The sequence below is a fragment of the Prionailurus viverrinus genome, chromosome F1, assembly GCF_022837055.1.
Source record: "Prionailurus viverrinus isolate Anna chromosome F1, UM_Priviv_1.0, whole genome shotgun sequence".
Taxonomy (NCBI): Eukaryota; Metazoa; Chordata; class Mammalia; order Carnivora; family Felidae; genus Prionailurus; species Prionailurus viverrinus.
The window spans coordinates 9485029-9505563 of NC_062577.1; the positions used below are offsets into that span (position 1 = coordinate 9485029).

General features: G+C 42.0%; 2 protein-coding genes across 3 annotated transcripts in view; one reads left to right on the forward strand and one right to left on the reverse strand.

The window, feature by feature from the left end:
• The window catches only part of NME7 (NME/NM23 family member 7), a 261547-nt gene extending 247724 nt beyond the window's left edge, over window positions 1-13823 (reverse strand). For both annotated transcript variants that reach the window (XM_047839723.1, XM_047839724.1), the window contains exon 1: window positions 13730-13823. In XM_047839723.1, the coding sequence (XP_047695679.1) occupies window positions 13730-13732 (3 nt within the window). In that variant the 5' untranslated portion in view covers window positions 13733-13823. The remainder of the gene's footprint in view (window positions 1-13729) is intronic.
• A 217-nt stretch (window positions 13824-14040) lies between these two features.
• BLZF1 (basic leucine zipper nuclear factor 1) overlaps window positions 14041-20535 on the forward strand; it is a 29542-nt gene continuing 23047 nt past the window's right edge. The window contains exons 1-2 of the mRNA XM_047839722.1: window positions 14041-14308; window positions 15600-15674. Of these exons, the coding sequence (XP_047695678.1) occupies window positions 15644-15674 (31 nt within the window). The 5' untranslated portion in view covers window positions 14041-14308; window positions 15600-15643. The remainder of the gene's footprint in view (window positions 14309-15599; window positions 15675-20535) is intronic.

Below are 20535 nucleotides of genomic sequence, written 5' to 3' on the forward strand. Positions count from 1 at the left end.
AATAAAATGTAAACAGCAAGATGACTTAACATAATGACAGACTTGTACCTGCCACCAAATGGAGGGGTTTTCAGTTTTGCCAACACCAGATTTCTAGGCCTATGTAGCAAGAAAACACTAGGCCCAAATGGGCTCATTGTACTTTCATAATCAAATTACTGAATAACAAAATCTCAACTACCACAAATAAAAGCAAATGTTCCCATCTAATCTATTTAAGCTAAGTAGAAATTCATGGATCTCAGATCTAATGCTCACTAAATACATACCACCCACATCTAGCTATCCCTTCCTCAACAGCACGTGAGAATTACTGACATCGGCCTCAAGCAGTACTCCTGCCGTCTGCCATCGTCCCTCCCTTTCACCCTGACCCTTTATTGTTCCCGTTAGGAAAACGAATCTAAACTGACAAAGAGTTTAATATGTAACAGTAATTTTCAAAATTTAATTTATTTAGTTTTTGAGAAAGGGGGGAAGACAGAGAGAGAGAGGCACAAGGAGAAGAGCAGGACGCCTAACCGACTAAGCCACCCAGGTACCCCAAAAGTAAGTTTTTAAGTAGCCACAAAATTAGACAACACCACTAACTTCAAATATTTATTTCTGAAACTTATCTTAAACTTTAATCTCCTTCCATGTCCCCCAACTATCTTCTCATTAGACAGCATTCTGGTTAATAAGAAAAGAATACATTCCATATGCACAGTACATTAGTTTATAAATTACTTTCATATTCATTTGATCCTCACAAAAACGCTTTCAGGTATTCTGAACAGAAATTATCATTCTGATTTTATGAAAGGGAAAACAATTACCTGCGAAGGTTACAAATCACACAGTAAATAAATACATGCTGAGGCCAAGTAGGATTGAAAACTTCAGATTTCTTTTTTTTTTTTTTTGACGTTTATTTATTTTTTGAGAGAGACAGAGCATGAACGGGGGAGGAGCAGAGAGAGAGGGAGCCACAGAATCTGAAACAGGTTCCAGGCTCTGAGCTGTCAGCACAGAGCCCGACGCAGGGCTTGAACTCACAAGCCGTGAGATCATGACCTGAGATGGAGTTGGACGCCCAACCAACTGAGCCATCCAGGCACCCCAAAAACTTTAGATTTCTAGCACTACACCAGATCCTGTGGACTACAAAAGGCTGCTTCCTCAGAACGGGTAACAAGAGACAACTACATAATCTATCTGTGAGGAATAGAAAAAGTCACCTCTAGCTTCTTCCGTATATACCGGTAATAAATTTTGAATTCTAACCATGTATGAAAAATGCCAAATAATTACAGAAAAAATATTTCAGGTAATTATCAACAGTGCTTCTTATCTATGGAACATGCTGTAATTTTTAAAGTTTTTTTTTGTATCACTGTTTTTATTTATATTCTAGTTAACCTATAGTGTAATATTGGTTTCAGGAGAATTTAGGGATTCACTTACATACAATACCCAGCGCTCATCACAAGTGCCCTCCCTAATACTCATCACCCATTTAGTCCATCCCCCGCTCAGCTTCCTCCATCAACATTCGGCGTGTTCTCTATAGGTAAATTATAATTTGCTTCCCTCTCTTTTTTTTTTCCTATCCCCTATGTTCATCCGTTTTGTTTCTTAAATTCCACAGATAAGTAAGATCAAACGGGATTTGTCTTTCTCTGACTGACTTATTTCGCTTAGCATAATACACTCTAGCTCCATCCACATCATTGCAAATGGCAAGATTTCATTCTTTTTGATGGCTGAGTAACATTCCTGTGTGTGTGTATCTCTCTCTCTCTCTCTCTCTCTCTCTCACACACACACACACACACACACACACACACCATGTCTTCTTTATCCATTCATCAGTCAATGGACATTTGGGCTCTTTCCATAATTTGGCTACTGTTGATAATGCTGCCATAAACATAAGGGTGCATGTGCCCCTTTGAATCCGTATGTTTGCATCCTTTGGGTAAATACCTAGTAGCACAGTTGCTGGATTGTAGGCTAGTTCTATTTTTAACTTTTTGAGGAACCTCCATAGTGTTTTCCAGACTGGCTGCACCAATTTGCATTCCTACCAACCGTGTAAGAGGGTTCCCTTTTTTCCACACCCTTGCCAACATTTGTTGTTTCCTATGTAGTTAATTTTAGCCATTCTGATAGAAGTGAGGTGGTATCTCATCATGGTTTTGATTTCTATTTCCCTGGCTACGAGTGATGTTGAAGAACACATATTGTTAAAATGTCGATACTGCTCAAAGCAATCTACACATTTCATACAATCCCTATCAAAATGCCACCAGCATGTTTCACAGAGCTAGAACCAAACAATCTTAAAATTTGTGTGGAACCACAAAAGACCCTGAATAGCCAAAGCGTCTTGAAAAAGAAAAGCCAAGCTGGAGACACCACAATCCCGGACTTCAAGCTATAATACAAAGCTGTAGTCATCAAGACAGTTGTGTTTTGTGGCACAAAAACAGACACAGAGATCAATGCAACAGAATAGCAAACCCAGAGATGGACCCACAGCCATATGGTCAAGCAATCGTTGACAAAGCAGACAAGAATATCCAGTGGAAAAAGACAGTCTCTTCAACAAATGGTGTTGGGAAAACTGGACCACTTTCTTACACCATACACAAAAATAAATTCAAAATGGATGAAAGACCTGAATGTGACATAGGAAACCATCAAAATCCTCGAGGAGAAAGCAGGCAAAAACCTCTTTGATCTTGGCCGCAGCAACTTCTTTCTCAACACATCTCCAGAGGCAAGGGAAACAAAAGCAAAAATGAACTACTGGGACCTCATCAAGATAAAAAGCTTCTTCTGCACAGTGAAGGAAACAATCAACAAGACTAAAAGGCAGCCTACAGAAACGGAGACGATATTCACCAGCGGCATATCTGATAAAGGGTTAGTATCTAAAATCATAAAGAACTTATCAAATTCAACACCCAAAATACAAATAATCCACTTAAGAAATGGGCAGAAGACACGAATAGACATTTTTCCAAAGAAAATGGCTAGCAGACACATGAAAAGAACATATTGCAATTTATAATCTTAACATTATATTGGGTAAGAAAGGTGAAACTTTTACCAGAAGTTCAAATCCATTGTTAGATGTATGTAAGAAATGTATGAACAATACCAGGTTAGAGCTTAGAAGAAACAGGCACCATGGCACACTGCTAGCGGAGTACAAATAGCAAAACTTTCTGGAGTTAATTGGCAGTGCATACCAAAAAGCCTTAGGGGGGCGCCGGGGTGCATCACTCGGTTAAGCGTTGACTTTGGCTCAGGTCTGATCTCACCATTTGTGAGTTCAAGCCCCGCCCGTGTCAGGCTCTGTGCGGACAGCTCAGAGCCTGGAGACCCCTTCAGATTGTGTGTCTCCCTCGTTCTTTGCCCCTCCCCCGCTCGCACTCTGTGTCTCTCTCAAAAATAAATAAACATTAAAAAAAAAAAAAGCAAAGCAAAAAACAAAAAGCCTTAGAAATGCACACGTCCTCTCACCCAGTTATTCCATTTCTAATTTATTCTAAGGAAATAATTATGGATGTATGTAAAATTATGCCTATAAAAATATATTAGTTGTGGGGTTAAAAGACCAAATAAATAAATGGCTTGGTTACATCAGAGTAAATTAAAGAATAAAATGGAGCTCCTAAAATTGGATCTGGGAAACTGCATAAGATATATTAAGTGAGGAAAAAGAAAAACACAGATTTATAAACCATACACACAGTAGGATCACATTTTAAAAGATATATACATGTATGTGTATGTGTAAGTATACTGTATGTATGTGTCACTGGGATACTATACTAAAATATTAATAGTGACTGTACATAGTCCATGATATTACAGATGAATTTAATCATATTGTTTCTACATAGTTTCACATCTCCAAAAATGACTATGTCCGGTATAAGTTAAATATTTGACATGTATACAAGTTAAATATATATACGTATTTTATATATACTTGTATTACATGTATAATACATTACAAACGTATCATATAATGATATATTGTAGGCAACATATATGTTGCCTAAACATATATATGTTTCATATATATTATATATAATATATATTATATATATATGCATATAGATGCATATATATATATATGCATATAGCCTATGTAACTCGTATCAGAACTACAGAAAACAAGATGAAATTTATTTTTTTTTTCAACGTTTATTTATTTTTGGGACAGAGAGAGACAGAGCATGAACGGGGGAGGGGCAGAGAGAGAGGGAGACACAGAATCGGAAACAAGCTCCAGGCTCCGAGCCATCGGCCCAGAGCCTGACGCGGGGCTAGAACTCACGGACCGCGAGATCGTGACCTGGCTGAAGTCGGACGCTCAACCGACTGCGCCACCCAGGCGCCCCAACAAGATGAAATTTAAATTTATGTGTATCAGAGAACTCTGGAACCATTGCGCATACATAGAGAAATACATCTTAAAGAATAAAGCGCTATGAAGAAGGCACAGTACATGAGTCAGGAGAGATAACAATAGCAACTTAATTAAACAAAGTGCCTAGTATCAGAAAATAAACTTGAATTGAGCAGTACATTTTAATAGCTACAATTTCTCACATCTAATAAATAGAAAGTCTTAAAATATCAACAGCTTTTGGAAATGAAGTAGTTTAAACAGACTTTGCAAGAAAGTGGAAAGGAGGCTAATAGAAGTGTTGGAGAGATTTCTGGAGAACGAGTTACTTCAATCTTATGCAATAGCACCATCAAGAAAGATATTAGGTGAAATCCCAGCAGAAAACACAACATCCACAGAGAAACTATGATAACACACATCTGGAATGTGTGACTCTGCCTGCCACACCTCAGACAAGATATTATGGAAACAAAGAGTCCAGAAAAGGGCGATTAGATTTTTGACAAGCGATTATAAAGGGAGAAATCAGGAGTGTTTAATCTTCAAACGTAAGATCTGGACAGAAAAATCTTTTCCAAAGTTTATAAGAAAACATTTTCCAAAGTTTGTAAGATCATAAATGTTGCGGATAGGATGGAAATTGTCGCTGAAAGACCAAACTAATATGAGTAAAGTTTTAATAAGGCAGCTCCAAGGAAAATAAACTCTTTTGATAGAATAGGGAAAATGTAGGTGAGGCATTATCCCAGTACATTTAGAGTGAAATCCAAAATCCTTCCCAAGCTTCCGAAGCGTCAGTATTCCCTGGTGGCTGCCTGCCTTGGATCCCTAGTCCTCCCATCGTCCTCACCTTCCCTAGATCCCACCCCCATTTGCCCCCTCCAATGGGCCTCCAATGGGCCTCTGCACTTGGCTGCTGTCTGCTTGGAAGGTGCTTCCCCTATATCTTCATCCTGCCTGCTCCTTCCTTCTGAGATGTCAGCTTAAAAGCCACTTCCTCGCGAGGACCTTTTCTAATTTTCCCACCTAAAGCTACGTGCTCTTGGAACCTGGCACTACAACATTACTTCGTTTAATTTTCCTCATATTGCTTGGCACCGTATGAGATGACCTACTCATTTATTTGTGTCATGGCTTCATTCATTTATTTAATGTATTGTATGTCTCAACTAAGAAAAAAAATCTTTAAGGTTAAACCATCAAGGGGGCTTTCCCTGACCACCCTGGCTAGGTCAGGCCACTCTTTTTTAGGACACATTTTGATCTTACCTTGTGATTTTTCTTTTGTGACCCAACTTACTCTTGAAATTTATTCTCTGATACCTGTTTTTCTCAGTAAGTTCCATGGGGTGTGCAAGGTAAGCTGGGGCCAGGGAAGGTCTCGAATGCCAATTCAGATATTTGGGCTCCACTCTATAGGCACTGAGGAAGGACTATCTTATTAATCAATGTATTTATTGTTAGTGCCTGGCACACAAAAAGCACTCAATACCTGTTTGAACTGATGAATAATTGGTGAATGGGAAAGAATAGATGAAGGAGGAGATTGGATTTCTATCTTACACAGCTCACAAAAATTAACTTGGAATGGATTAAAGACTTAAACACAAGACTGGAAACCTTAAAATTCCTAAAAGGAAACAGGGAAAAATCTCCTAAATATTGGCCTGGGCAACAGTTCTTCGGGTAGGACACTAAAAGCACATACAAAAAAGCAAAAATCAGTAAGTGGAACTACAACAAACTAAAAAGCTTCTGCGCAGCTAAATAATAAACAGGGGTGCCTGGGTGGCTCAGTTGAACGTCCGACTTTGGCTCAGGTCATGATCTCATGGCTCGCGAGTTTAAGCCCCACGTCGGGCTCTGTGCTGACAGCTCAGAGCCTGGAGCCTGCTTCAAGTTCTGTGTCTCCCTCTCTCTCTCTCTGCCCCTCCCCTTCTCGCTCGCTCTCTCTCTCAAAAATAAAATGAAACATTTTAAAAAAGGGCATTTTAAGAAACAAGAAACACAATAAGGCAATCTTCAAAATGGGAGAAAATATTTACAAACTATATCTAATGAGGGGTTAATATCGAAATTATATATACATACGTACAACTGAATAACAGATATAGAAGCAATAGGATTAAAAAAGATGGGTAGAAGAACTGAACAGACTTTCTCCAAAGAAAACATACAAATGGATAACAGGCACATGAAAAGGTTCTCAGCATCATAATCAACACAGAAAAGTAAATCAAAACCACCATAAATATCACCTCGCACCTGTCAGAATGGCTACTATAAAAAAAACACACACACACACACAAGAGATAGCAAGTGTTGCAGAGGCTATGGAGAAAAGGGAAGCCTCACGCACTGTTGGTGGGAATGTAAAATGGTGCAGCCACTATGGAAAGGACCATGAAAATTCCGCAAAAATTTTAAAATAATAGTGCCATATAATCCAGCAATTCTATGTCTGTGTATATTATATATGGAAAAAAAATGAAAACTTTAACTCCAAAAGACATATGCACCCTCCCCATGCTCAATGCAGCGTGATTTACAATAGCCAAGATATAAAAACAATCTAAGGGCCCATCAGTGGATGAATGCATGAAGCAACGTGGCACAAATACACAACGGAATATTATCGGGCCACGAGAAAGAAGGAAATGCTGCCATTTGTGACAACAGGGATGGACTCTGAGGTCACGAAGCCAAATGAAGTTGGTCAGACAGATAAAGACAAGTACTGTATAATTTCACTTACACGTGGAATCTAAAAAGACCAAACTCAAAGAAACAGTTCATAGAATGGAGGTTACCAGGCGCTGCAGGTGAGGAAAACGGGGAGCTGTTGATCAAAGGGTAAAAACTTCCACTTAGAAGAGGAGTAAGTTCTGGGGAACCTAATGCATAACACTGTCATTGTAGTTAACAATGCCAGATTATACACTTGAAAGTTGCTAAGAGGGTAGATCTTAAATGTTCTCACCACACACACACACAAAAAAGCAATGGTAATTATGTGATGTGATACAGGTATTAGCTTAACGCTAAGGTGGTTATTAGCGTTTTGCAATATGTGTATCAAATATTTTGCAATATGTGTATCAAATATTTTGCAATATGTGTATCAAATCAACACCTTATATACTTCCAACTTACACAATGTTATATGTCAATTATATCCCAATAAAGCTTGGAAAAAAGGAAAGAAAGGATAAAGAATTAAAAGGCAGAAAAAGGACAGAAAAAGATAAAAGAGCTACATGTGAGGAAAATTAGGGCATTATATTAACCCCATTGCTATTCACTTTTGCAAATACTACTGGTTCCCATTAAAGAAGAAACAGACTCCAAATTATATTTGTAATAAAAATGCTTTAGTAGGAAAAATCGGTTGTTTCTTTTTTGTAAGTTTCAGGTTTCTAATTTAGGCGCCATACTTTCTGATTCAGTCCCGATAAATGAAACCCTTCCTGAGACTTTACAATTATGGTCCTTCCAAGTTAGCAGTTCAAGTGACAAAAAGGAATCCTGGATGGTTACGAAGCATATGTCAAAGATGAAAACAGTAAACCTATTTAGAAGAAACTTCATAAAGCTGAAAACTGAAAAACATTTCATGGAATAAAATCTTGTCCATATTTAGCAATCATGAAACCCTCTTTCAAGTCTCTTTGAAACCAACTTGGAGACATGTGTTTAGCCTAATTCTCGTGGAACACAGGTGACAATCTTTAAAAGCCTTATGTTATAGAAGCAGTTCATCTTGGGTAACAGCATTGAAATCAATGTTCTATTTTAGAAGACGTATAACATTCACATCTCTTTATTATTCAAAAGGGTCTCGGAATTATGTCCTGTGTTCTCTTCATGCGCAAAATGAAATAAATTGATGACCCTAGCGTAATCTTTATCTTAAACAACATGCATTGAGACATACTGAACTACATTTGCTCTGCTGCACATGACAAAGGTGGTTCTAGAATTTGTAGGCAGAACCTAATTATGGTTCTGGAAGCTACAACTGTTCACTAGATGCAGGGAGAAACTGACCAGATCATGTAATTGTAGGGGTCAGGAAGACAAACCAGCCGGGCAAACAAATTCCACCCTCAGCTGCTTGGAGAGAGACCATCAGCCTTTGATGCAACATACCTGTTAGTGGTGAGACTGAACACAGAGAAAGAACATCAATTTCTCTCTCGTTTTTTTTTTTTTAAGTTTCATTTATTTGAGAGAGAGAGAGAGAGAGAGAGGGCAAGCCTGTCTGCATGCTCAAGTGGGGGAAGGGCAGAGAGGGAGGGGGAGAGAGAATCCCAAGCAGACTCCTCACCATTAGTGTGGAGCCCGATGTGGGGCTTGAACCCACAAACCATGAGATCATGACCTGAGCTGAAATCACGAGTCAGATGCTTAACCGACTGAGCCACCCAGGCGCCCCTCTAGTTTTCTAAAGGCCTATTCTTTCTCATAAAGGATTGACAGCGAATGACACAGGAGACAGATCTGCATGCAAAAGGAAACTTGAAAATTCTACTCTAGTCAATTTTAAGCTCTCATTAAATTCAGAGCTTCTCCTGTCACACAATAAGATTGTCACTAAGTCAAAGGAGGAATAAGAAATCTGTGTGCCTTGAGATTAACTATTTTACCTCTTAAAGTACATATTAGTACAAAGTATACTGTATCTTGAACTTTGTGGGTCATGACCGACAGTAAGGAATATGGGGTTTGGGTTTTTTTTTTTAATGTTTATTTTTTGAGAGAGAGCGCGCACGAGCGAACGGGAGCAGGGGAGGGGCAGAGAGAGAGGGAGACACAGAATCCGAAGCGGGCTCCAGGCTCTGAGCTGTCAGCACAGAGCCCGATGCGGGGCTCGAACTCACAAACCATGAGATCGTGACCTGAGCTAAAATTGGACGCTCAACTGACTGAGCCACCCAGGTGCTCCAGGAACATGATCTGTATCATAACCCAGGACATACAAGACACACACAATTTACAATAAAAGTTTCATGGAAGTTATCCTTATTACATACAACGAATATAGTGTCTGTTTTATGTCATCTTTTTTAATGCTGGCTACATACGACAAATTGATGTCATGACCGAGTAATAGGTTAGAACTTCGTCTGAGAAACCGTGCTGAAGTACATACGTTTGGTCTGGCCTTTGTCTACCTCTCTAACTGCGCTTCACATTACCCTCTGCCATACTTTGTCCACTGCCGCTGCCCCCCCAACTCCCCACCACCGAATTTCTATTCTATTTTTACATTAAATCATGAGATCAGTTCCTGCAATATGCCAACTGCTTGACTGCCCCAGGGCCATTGATCTTGTTGTTAGTGCTGTCTGGTACGCTTCCCCCAGACCACTGCACTTCATCATTCAGGTCTCAAGATGGAAGTCAATTCTTCACAGCGGCCTTCACTGACCACCCCGTTTGAAACACGTGACTCCAACTGGGGGCGGTGGGGGGAGGAGGTCACCCCTCTTAGGGTAGTTGGGAAGTCTAAATGACAGAAGGTAAGACAAGCACAAAGAAAACCAGTATTCCCCAAATGTCACTTTCCATCCCCCTATGCCATCCAATTCTAGCTATGGAAATTCTATTCCATTCGCTTAATGATGGCCTTTCTGACTCTGAAAAGTGAGGACTCCATCCTCCAGTATTCCCCAAGTACTTTGTAACCTCTCGGGACACTCACCACATTCCTTCTTTTTCCATTTCAGCAAATATCTGAGCGCCTAATACAGTCTAAGCAATAGCAGGGAACAAAATATTGATCCCCCTCCCAGTTCAGTTTGGAAAGAGTGACAAATTCATACACAATTTCAACTGAATGTGGTAAGTACAACAAGAGAGATGTGTACTATGTAAAGTTGTGACAAGAAATAAAAAGTCACCTCTCTGAGCAGAGAAGTAAGTAACCATCACAGGAGGAGAGACACTTAACCTGGGTCTGAAAGAATCCAAGGGAATTTGGCCGGCAGACAAGGGCAGAAGAGTATCCCGTTTACAGCGTGTGCAAAGTAGAAGGAACACTCATACCACCAGCTTGAAGGTGCTTAGAACATTCAGTGAAAGATAAGCAGTTGAAAGGAAAGTCTAGGCAACGGAGAGGCATGAAAGCAGCTAGACAGGTAAATGCTAGATGATGGAGGGCCTTGCATGCCATTCCAGGGACGCTGAATTTTATACTGTAGGGTTTGGAGAGCCTACAGTTTTAAAATTTTTCTTTTTCAACGTTTATTTATTTTTGGGACAGAGAGAGACAGAGCATGAACGGGGGAGGGGCAGAGAGAGAGGGAGACACAGAATCGGAAACAGGCTCCAGGCTCCGAGCCGTCAGCCCAGAGCCCGACGCGGGGCTCGAACCCACGGACCGCGAGATCGTGACCTGGCTGAAGTCGGACGCTTAACCGACTGCGCCACCCAGGCGCCCCGGAGAGCCTACAGTTTTAAAGAGGTGACTTGAGGCGTGCCTGGGTGGCTCAGTCGGTTAAGCGTCCGACTTCGGCTCAGGTCATGATCTCACGGTTCATGAGTTCAAGCTCTGCTGTTCAAGCACTCTGTGCTGACAGTTCAGAGCCTGGAGCCCGCTTCAGGTTCTGTGTCTCCCTCTCTCTCTGCCTCTTCCCTGCTCGCACTCTGTGCCTCTCAAAAATAAATAAACATTTAAAAAAAGTTTTTTTAATAAACTAAAGAGGTGACCTCAAAGATTTGGGTCTTAGAAAATTCCTTCTTGTTACTGAGAAAATAATGGCTCGAATAACTGCCATACCACACTATTAAAGATATATTGCAACAGTCCAGGCAAGAAATGAGGAGACCTCAAACTAAAACAGGATCTAGTGACCACCTGAATATGGGAAGCGTAGGAAAGCAAGAGAGGTTAACTCTGGTTTCTGGTTTAGGTTACATATATTGCAATATGTAATAACTATATTAATTAGTGATATAATATTAAAGCTATATTATAAGTTAGAGTGATCTCATTAATTAACTTGAAGGAATAAGGAAAACCAGGTAGAATGATAGCAAGTTCAGTTTTAGTCATGGCAAATTTGAGAGGCCTTTGTGGTAACCAGGGAGAGTGTCCGGGAAGCAACTAGGTTAGGCCCTAGCAGGTATGAGAGGAAAACTGAAGTTTAAAAACTTCTTTTTAATGTTTATTTATTTATTGAGAGAGAGACAGAGGGAGAGAGAGAGAGAGAGACACAGAGAGAGAGAAACAGAGCATGAGCAGGGGAGGGGCAGAGACAGAGAGGGAGACACAGAATCAGAAGCAGGCTCTGAGCTGTCAGCCCCAACGTGGGGTCCGAACCCATAGACTGTGAGATCATGACCTGAGCCGAAGTCGGATGCTTAACTAAGCCACCAGGTGCTCCTGAAAACTGAAGTTTAGGTGTGAATGCTTAGGCATTAGTAAAACTCATGTGCGTGGATGAAATCACCCCAGCAAAATGCATAGACTAAGAACTGAAAATAATTAAGGACTGAGTCCTGGAGAATGGCATTTAAAAAGCAGGCAAGGGGCCGCCTGGGTGGCGCAGTCGGTTAAGCGTCCGACTTCAGCCAGGTCACGATCTCGCGGTCCGTGGGTTCGAGCCCCGCGTCGGGCTCTGGGCTGATGGCTCGGAGCCTGGAGCCTGTTTCTGATTCTGTGTCTCCCTCTCTCTCTGCCCCTCCCCCGTTCATGCTCTGTCTCTCTCTGTCCCAAAAATAAATAAAAAACGTGGAAAAAAAATTTTTTTTAAATAAATAAATAAAAAGCAGGCAAGGCCGGTGGGGGGAAAAAGGGGCGGGGGGGGGGGGGATGAATGTTTGTGAACTTGTTATCACAGAAAAGCTAAATAAGATAAACTCTGAGAAGAAATCATTGGATCTGGCATTTTAGGGCCATTAAAAACTTGGAAAAGGGCAACTTCATTGAAACCATTCAAGAGGAAGTCGGACAAGAGTACTGAGGATGAAAAGGGGGGCATTTAAAGCAGGTGAAAATGCTATGCTTCCATGCAGTCACAGAAAGGCGCAAGGGAGGATTGGGCAGTCACTGGATAAACCAGCATGGGGGATACGCTTTTTTGTTTTATTTCATTTTCTCAAGATGTATGACCAGAACACTGGGAAGCAGGAAAAGGAGGCAGAGAGGCTGAAAGCACAGGGTGGGGCGGGGGGGATAAAAGATAGGCAGAAGCAAAAGGTCTTGGAACGGATGGGAGGGAATGAGATCTAGAGGAAAGGTGGATGCATTGTCCTTCAACACCACTCTCTCTACACTAGAAACGCAAAATCGGATGATGGGTAAAATACATATCCATGTGTAGGTTAGGGGCACGAGGCTGAAGAAAACGACTTTCAGTCTCTGGCATCTGCTTAGAAGGGAGGAAAAAGCAGGGGAAGGGACAGGGGTTGGGGAAGTGAAAGTTTGGAGAGGGCTCCGCTGGAAAAGCCCAGGGGCAGACTGGGGCAAGAAAAGGTCCCTGAGTAGGAAGGGAGAAAGAACAGGTGGTGGGAGGGGCTCTGTTGCTAAATTCGTAAGCTATACCCTTCTGACAACAGTCATCTTTCCATCCCCCAGTCCGTTATTCGTAACTCTTTAAAAGAGTTGCTAATGAAGTGAATTAACTCGACCCCCGGTGTTCTCAAACAAGTGACTCAATAAAAATTAGCTCTAGGCTTTTTAAAAATGCCCAGCCCCATTCCTATTGATTCAGAATTTCTGGGGGTGAGGCTCAAGCAAGTGAATTTTCCAGAAGCTCTCCCAAGAGATCTTGAGGGGCATTCCTCTTAAAAAGCACCTACCTAGGGGATAATCCCCTGGCCAGAAGACAGCTGTGCAAATACGGTTCCGACTAAATTGCCCTTTTAGGGGGGAAGGGGCAGCGCTCTGCGGCTCTGGAGGGCAAACACTGCGAGACCTAGGGACACCTGGGTCAGTGCTGAGCCATCACACACACAACCAATGCTCTTAAATGAGGCGCGTTAAAGAGAAGCCAAGAACTTGAAGTGATGAAAACTACAAACATTTAAAACGTCTGTTCGAAATAATGTCTCGCCTCAGGGTATGAGACTCCGTGTTTACCCCTACACTTTTGTCACATTACTCTAGAGGCTCAGCAGTACCGAAGCGGAATTCGAGGCGCTGCAAGACACAGGGAGAGAAAGGAAACTGCAGAAACAGCCCCTGGAAAGAGGGAAACATGGGGCGAAGGTGGAAGAAACCGGGCCGCCTCTGAGTGCCCCTCCGCCCCAGGACCTGGGACGCTACGTAACCAAGACCGTGAAGCGGTTCCTCCGGCCTCGCCTGGCACTCACCATAGCCTCAGGATCTCGGCACAGGGGAATAGGTAGCGTTGCCACAGGAAGACACCACCTCAACCCCGACGCCCGGTTACTCCGGCAACAGAGCCCCGCCTACTACCGGACGTGCGGAATCGCCACCGCCCCGCCCCTTCGTTCCCAGGGGCTGGGAGAATTAGAACTCCGCCCATCCCGTCGACAGCCCCGCCCTTTCATGGCGCCGCTTGGGGCCAGCGTCATCACTTAAGTTTGGTTGACAGGTGACCCGGAAGTTAAGTGATACACAGCCGGCGCTCCACATATCCTATAATTTATTTCTAAGTAGACATCTATCCGTTTTTCACTTACAGAAGCCTTAGACCTCATGTGCTGCGTCACTCGCGTTTTAAGACACCACAGAGCGTATTTACCTTTCTCTTTTGGAAAATTGTTCCGGAAACGAAACTCTGAGAACAGGAAGTGATTAATAGTGAGCCAGCCGCTGGATGTCAGGAAGGTCTGGGCGGGTCAGCTTCGGAACGGAAGAGGAGTGTGCGGAGCCCGGAGGTCTGTAAAGTGAAGCCCCTGGGATCGGCAGAGTAAGGACCCTTGGCGGTAAGTGCAAGAAACGGGCTTGTGTAACCGAGGGGCGGGGGGGGGGGGGGACGTTTGAAAGGGACAGAGGTCTGGGTTGGAGTTTGGTGTTCAGACGCTTTGGATTTGGGGAAAGGTTGCCTTTTGTTCCAGGAAAACTTGTTCAGACAGGGACGGAATTTCGGATTCGGCTCCCCGGACGGCAGAGGTTGACCATCTTGTCGCTTTCCCACCTGTCACCCACTCCACACCCTCCCACCCCCTTGAATTGGCCCTTGCCGGCCGAGCCGTGGCGCTTCCTCCGAGCGCAGGGGCTGGGCTCCTTGCTCTTGCGAAGGGGTCTTTGGAGACCTGTTTTCAGAGCGACAGAAGGGAGGTTTGTGACTATTGAGGAAGGTAGTCGTGGAGGACCCTGTGCCGAGTCAGATCGAGTACTCAGGGTGATCATTTTTGTGGTGAAACCAGTTGCCATCTAACGTACAGTTCATCATATTCGATCGTGTCACTCTACTAAGCACCACCTTCCTCCTCATGTTTTCCACTGAATCTAGTCTTTACTGAAAAGGCCATGCACACGTTTCTGAAAACATATGCTATGCCATTTTAATTCTATGACCAAGAAAGTGCAAATTAAGTTCTGAGTATTTTTGTTATATAGTTTAAACAGAAGTTCCTTTGGGATATAAATAGTTAGCAAATTAGTGTCACTAATGTCCCCTGAGAAAGTAATTAATTTCTTTAAAATTACTGTTGGGGCGTTTGGGTGGCTCAGTCGGTTAGGTGTGCCTTCGGTTCAGGTCACGATCTTGTGGGTCACGAGTGCCAGCGGGCATTGGGGCGTGTATTGACAGCTCAGATCCTGGAGCCTGCTTCACATTCTGTGTCTCCCTCTCTCTGCCCCTCCCCTACTCGTTCTCTCTCTCTCTCTCTCTCTCTGTCTCTCTCTCTCTCTCTCTCTCAAAAACAAATGAAAACATTTTTTAAAAAATTTTTAATAAGATTACTGTTGTCGTATCAATGATACAAAAGCCGCTACAGTAACTTCACCACAGTTTCTTAACTAAAATCCAGAGCACCTGATAGAGTATACTTGGCAGAAACAGTGAAACAAATTTGAAAGTAAACCACCAGTAATTTTTTGAGACCTTCGTTAACTATAACAATATCACCTGTGGGAAGGTTTTGAAATGCATGTGTACTAAATGCAGAAACAAGTAGAATATTGTCATGTCTAAATTACAAGGTAAATAATAAACTTAGTAAACATCTTTGTATGGTATTGTCTTAATTGTTTCAATTTATACATTTTTAGGTTTTTCCGTAGAAGGTTTGAGGTGCCTTTTCATTGGTTAAAAAATGACTACTCTTGAAAGTTTAGAAGCCAAAGGTAAGTGTTCTTTTTTTTGATGTTAATTGTTTTAAAAAAAATTTTTTTTAATGTTTGTATTTATTTTTGAATGAGAGAGAGAGAGAGAGAGAAAGAGAGAGAGCACGCATGCATGAGTGGGGGAGGAGCAGAGAGAGGGGGAGACACAGAATCCGAAGCACGCTCCAGGCTCTAAGCTGTCAGCACAGAGCCTGACGCGAGGCTCGAACACACGAACTGCGAGGTCATGACCTGAGCTGAAGTCAGACGCTCAACCGACTGAGCCACCCAGGCACCCCCGATGTTCATTGTTTTTAAAACATGTAATTTATGACACAAGGACGGAGGAGTGCTTGAGCCAAGCCACTAAATCTCATAGAGCTCTTGGGAATCATTTGTGTTTCAGATTTCTCCGTGCTTGTTTTGTAGTGCGGTGTTTACATTTCAGTACCCAGGTCTACGACTGAATAGTCACATCATTGGATAGTATTCAATACTGCTGTTAAACTACTGTTAAACATTTAGTGTGAAAGCAAAGTTTTGCAGCTATGCTTTCTATCCACTACAAGAGTAAGACTTAAACAAGAAGATGTATGTTCTAAAGATTTTAGTAGACACACAAGCAACTAGGAAGTGTAAAAGACCATTTGTGTTGGATTGTATTGCTTGGGCTGCTATAACAAACCAAATCAGGTAATGGAAATAGCAGAAGTGTATTGTCTCGCAGTTCTGGAGGCCGGAAGTCTAATGTCAAGGTGCTGGCAGGGCCATGTTCCCTCTGAAGGCTCCAGGGAAGGATCTGTTCCAGGCCTGTCTCCTAGTTCCTGGTTTGCTGGTAGTTTTGGTATTCCTTAGCTTATAGATGCATCACCCTGATCTTTGCTTTATGTGGACATGGCATTCTCCTTGTGTGAATGTGCCTGTGTGTCCAGATTCTTCCTAAGGACATCAACCGTGTTGGATTAGGGGCCCACCCTACTCCAGTATGACCTCGTCCTAACTAATTACATCTGTAATGACCTTATTTGCAAATAAGATCACATTTTGAGGTATGGACTTCAACATAGGAATGTTTGAGGGGGCCACATCAACTCCTAATGCTTGTTAACTACAGTAGTTACTTTTTAGTCCTGCTTTAGTCCTGTTTGCTTGTCCTCTCTAGAACTATTGATCATTCCCACCTTTTGAAATACTTTCTTTCCTTGACTTCCATGATATTATTCTTGTTTTCAGCCTACTCCGTAGCCCTTCACTGTTCCAACGCAATGGCCACATGTGGCTATTTGAGTTTATGTTGATATTTTTAAAAATTAAAAATTCAGGGGGTGCCTGGGTGGCTCAGTCAGTTAAGCATCTGACGCTTGATCTTGGGTCGGGTCTTGATCCCAGGGTCATGAGTTCAAGCCCCACATTGGGCTCCACACTGGGCATCAAGCTTACTTAAAAAAAAAAAAAAAATTCAGTCCTTCAGTCACCCTAGTCACATTTCAAGTGCTCATTAGCCACGTATGGCTAGTAGCAATTGCATTAGAAAGTGCAGATAGAGAACTTTCCATCACTGCAGACAGTTCTGTTGGGCACCAGTGCTCTAAGTGTATTTTCTCTCTTTCATCCTTCTCTTCTTTTGGTTTATCTTTTAAATATTAACGTGTTTCAGCCCTCTTTCGCCTCTGCTCTCAGGGCTTTAGTAATTGTCTGTAAGAACAACTTCCAAATCTGTCTGTAGCCTGGATCTGTTCCTTTGTGCTTCAGACCCTGATAGCCTACTCACCATCTTCAGACGGGCATTGAGAATACTTTTTGCATGTCCCAAAGTGAACGCCTCCTGATTCAGGTTATTCTTGGACAGTGAGTTCCAGAGATTGGGGCCTGTCCCCTTCTCTCCATGGGAACTTATTTCCCAGAAGCCAGCTTTGCAGTAAACAGACCTCCAACAGCAAACTCTTTGAAAGGGATTCAAATATGCTTAGGAAGCAAGGAAGAGAAGATCATACCAATACATATTTAAGTGAATTTATTCAGCTGTGTGAACAGCATTTCGGAGTCACTGGAAATCATTAGAAGAAGCAAACCAGAGAATATAATGAAAGTAATACACTGGGGATTAATGAGGAATAGGGCAATTAAATGGTAACTCCGGTGAAAGTCATTAGCATGGTGCGTGGCAAAAAGTGAAACCTGAATATAGTATTATCATTGGAGATTAAAAGTTAGTTATTGCAAGGCCTCTGTGAAAGTAAATTATTTGTTATTTGTTGCTACCTGTTTGTATTGAGCATTAGACTTATAAAGCACTTTCCCATGCCTTATTTCATCTTATCTTCATTTTACAAGGTACATAATTCAGCTGTTAGTCCTATTCCTACTTAATATAACGGTAACCGTTGTTAGTGAACAAAAGTTACTTGTATGCATGGCCTAGAAGCAGGTGCATTTGTCATGGTTGGCGTTTGTCGGTGGCCTGCCCTTCCTGTAACTGCCTCACAAGAGAAGCAGCATTGGTTTAGAGAGTCCGAACTTCCTCTCAGTGGACATTTGAGCGATATCGTCATCACGAGAGGGACTGCTGCTAGGGTTTCATTTGAACGGGAAACAGGCAATAAAGAGAAACTGTTCGAAAATCAGCATTTGAATCCAAAACTTTATTGAGAGCAAGATTAAAACTAAGAGTATTAAATAAAACCAGACCATCTAGGGAAAGTAAACCAGATAGGAGAATCTGAATCATCTAAATACTTAGAATTCCATCCGATACTCTAACACTCATTCTGTGGAACAGGTATTAGACGAAAAAGAAACCTACGGACAGATAAATTTGGGAAGTTCTGGATTAAAGGAGAGTTTGTGCTACAGGACCTCCCAGAGCCTTTCACATCCTCGCACACTGTGAAGCTGCGAAGAGTTACAGTAGACAGCATGGCCCACACTTATTTGACCAGGGAACTCTTCATTCATGGAGCCTGTGACAAGGAGAATGATCCCATGTCAATAAAATGTGGACCTAACCCTTAAGTCCACTAATCCATAACACAGATATTTTAATTTAATAGTAACTAAACCTCATTAAATGAAATTAGTGACATTTACAAAGAATATTGATTTCAGATTACTGAGTGACAATCCCTAATTTGTTTAACTGTTTGATAGCTGAATCTGCATCTACTCTGAAACGTTTGTCATACTATAACCGAGTGTCGGAATTAAGGCTTTGGTGTAGAGGGGGGAAAAAAGTAAGCGGTTTCTAAATGAGTTAGTTATTGGATGTTAAAATGAAATCTCAGTGGCGGGTTAACACTGATGAACTTCAGTAAGTGCTTACGCGTCTTTTCCACGCCAAGCACCGTGTCATTAAGCTGACCGTACAGAGATTAGCAGGCAGACCCTGCCCTGTGGAGCCCCCAACGGTCCTGTCGGTGAGAGAAACAAAGCGTGTTAAAACACTCTGTTTGCATTATTCTGAGAGCACTGAGGGATGAGAGGAGAGTAAGGGTAAGCGATCTGCCCGAAGTCACACAACATGTGGCAGTGGGGGGATCGGGGGGAGCTTCGGGTATTTTGACCCAGAGTCTGGTGTTCTTTGTACCACACCATCCTACAGACTTAGCGTATCTTGTGTTCTTGGAGTTAGAGTTTTATGGGAAACGGAGAAATGTGTAATGATAGACTAGAAAATCGTTTTTGCCTCAGCATTCTAGAGCAAGGGTTGGCAAGTTATGGCCCTCAGCCTCCTGAGAATATTTACAAATCAGTTTGATGACAGGGAACACTGACTTTGAATCCCACTTGGGCCAAGGGTTATTCCAAATAAAAAATATTTCTGTGCTTATTATCAGACATATACTATGAAAAAAAGAAAAATTAATTTCTCATTAAAGTTTCATCTTTGAAATTTGGTTGTTGTTTTTTTTTTTTCTTCTTTGTATAAGTGCCTGTATAGTATCCTCAATTTTGCCTCATGGTCCATAAGCCTCAAATATTTCTCATCTGGCCCTTTATGGAAAAAGTTTGTCAACTCCTATTGTGGAATATTATTTGTTCTTTGCCTACATTTCAATAATCTTTGGGGAAGGCGGGAAGGATGAGCCATAAACTGGAGATATGTTTTGATTCTTTGATAACTGATCACTGGGAAGAACGATGTTGATGAATAATTGAAGAATGGTTCCTTTGGTTCCCTTCGAAGCATGGAGAATAGGCATGGCTGTTTGGGTCCACTTAAACATTACTCATAATTATGGAGCTCGTACCACAGACGATTGTCTTCCCACCTGAGAGAAGATAATTGCTCATGAATGTGCCCTGGATTGTGCCTTGGATGTATGTAATAAAGTTTTCTATGTGTGTCCTAAGGGAAGGTAGAATTATGAAAGGTAAGTTACCAGGTGAGAAAATGGAAAGCCCGGACTCCCACTTGCCTCCATGCCTGTGCACATTAGCAACAAGTATAGTTTTTACAGAGTTGTTACAGCTGCCATGTCCTATATTGTACAACCCTCACACTCATAAATGCTTGAGTAAGTAGAACAGTTTAAATTTTTCTTAACGTTTATTTATTATTGGGAGAGAAGGAGAGACACAGAGCATGAGCAGGGAAGGGGCAGAGAGAGGAAGACACAGAATCCGAAGCAGGCTCCAGGCTCCGAGCCGTCAGCACAGAGCCCGACGCGGGGCTCGGACTCACAAACTGAGATCATGACCTGAGCCGAAGTCGGACGCTCAACCAAGCCACCCGGGTGCCCCAAATAAGTAGAGCAGTTTAAATAAAGTTAAGAGTAAATTGAGGCTGAACCAGGTTAAGAGAACTTCTTGATTGGAATGTGTGATGTATCTTGTTTGAAAAGAGACTTCTTTTGAATACCCATTAATGTTCCTTTGCCCTTTA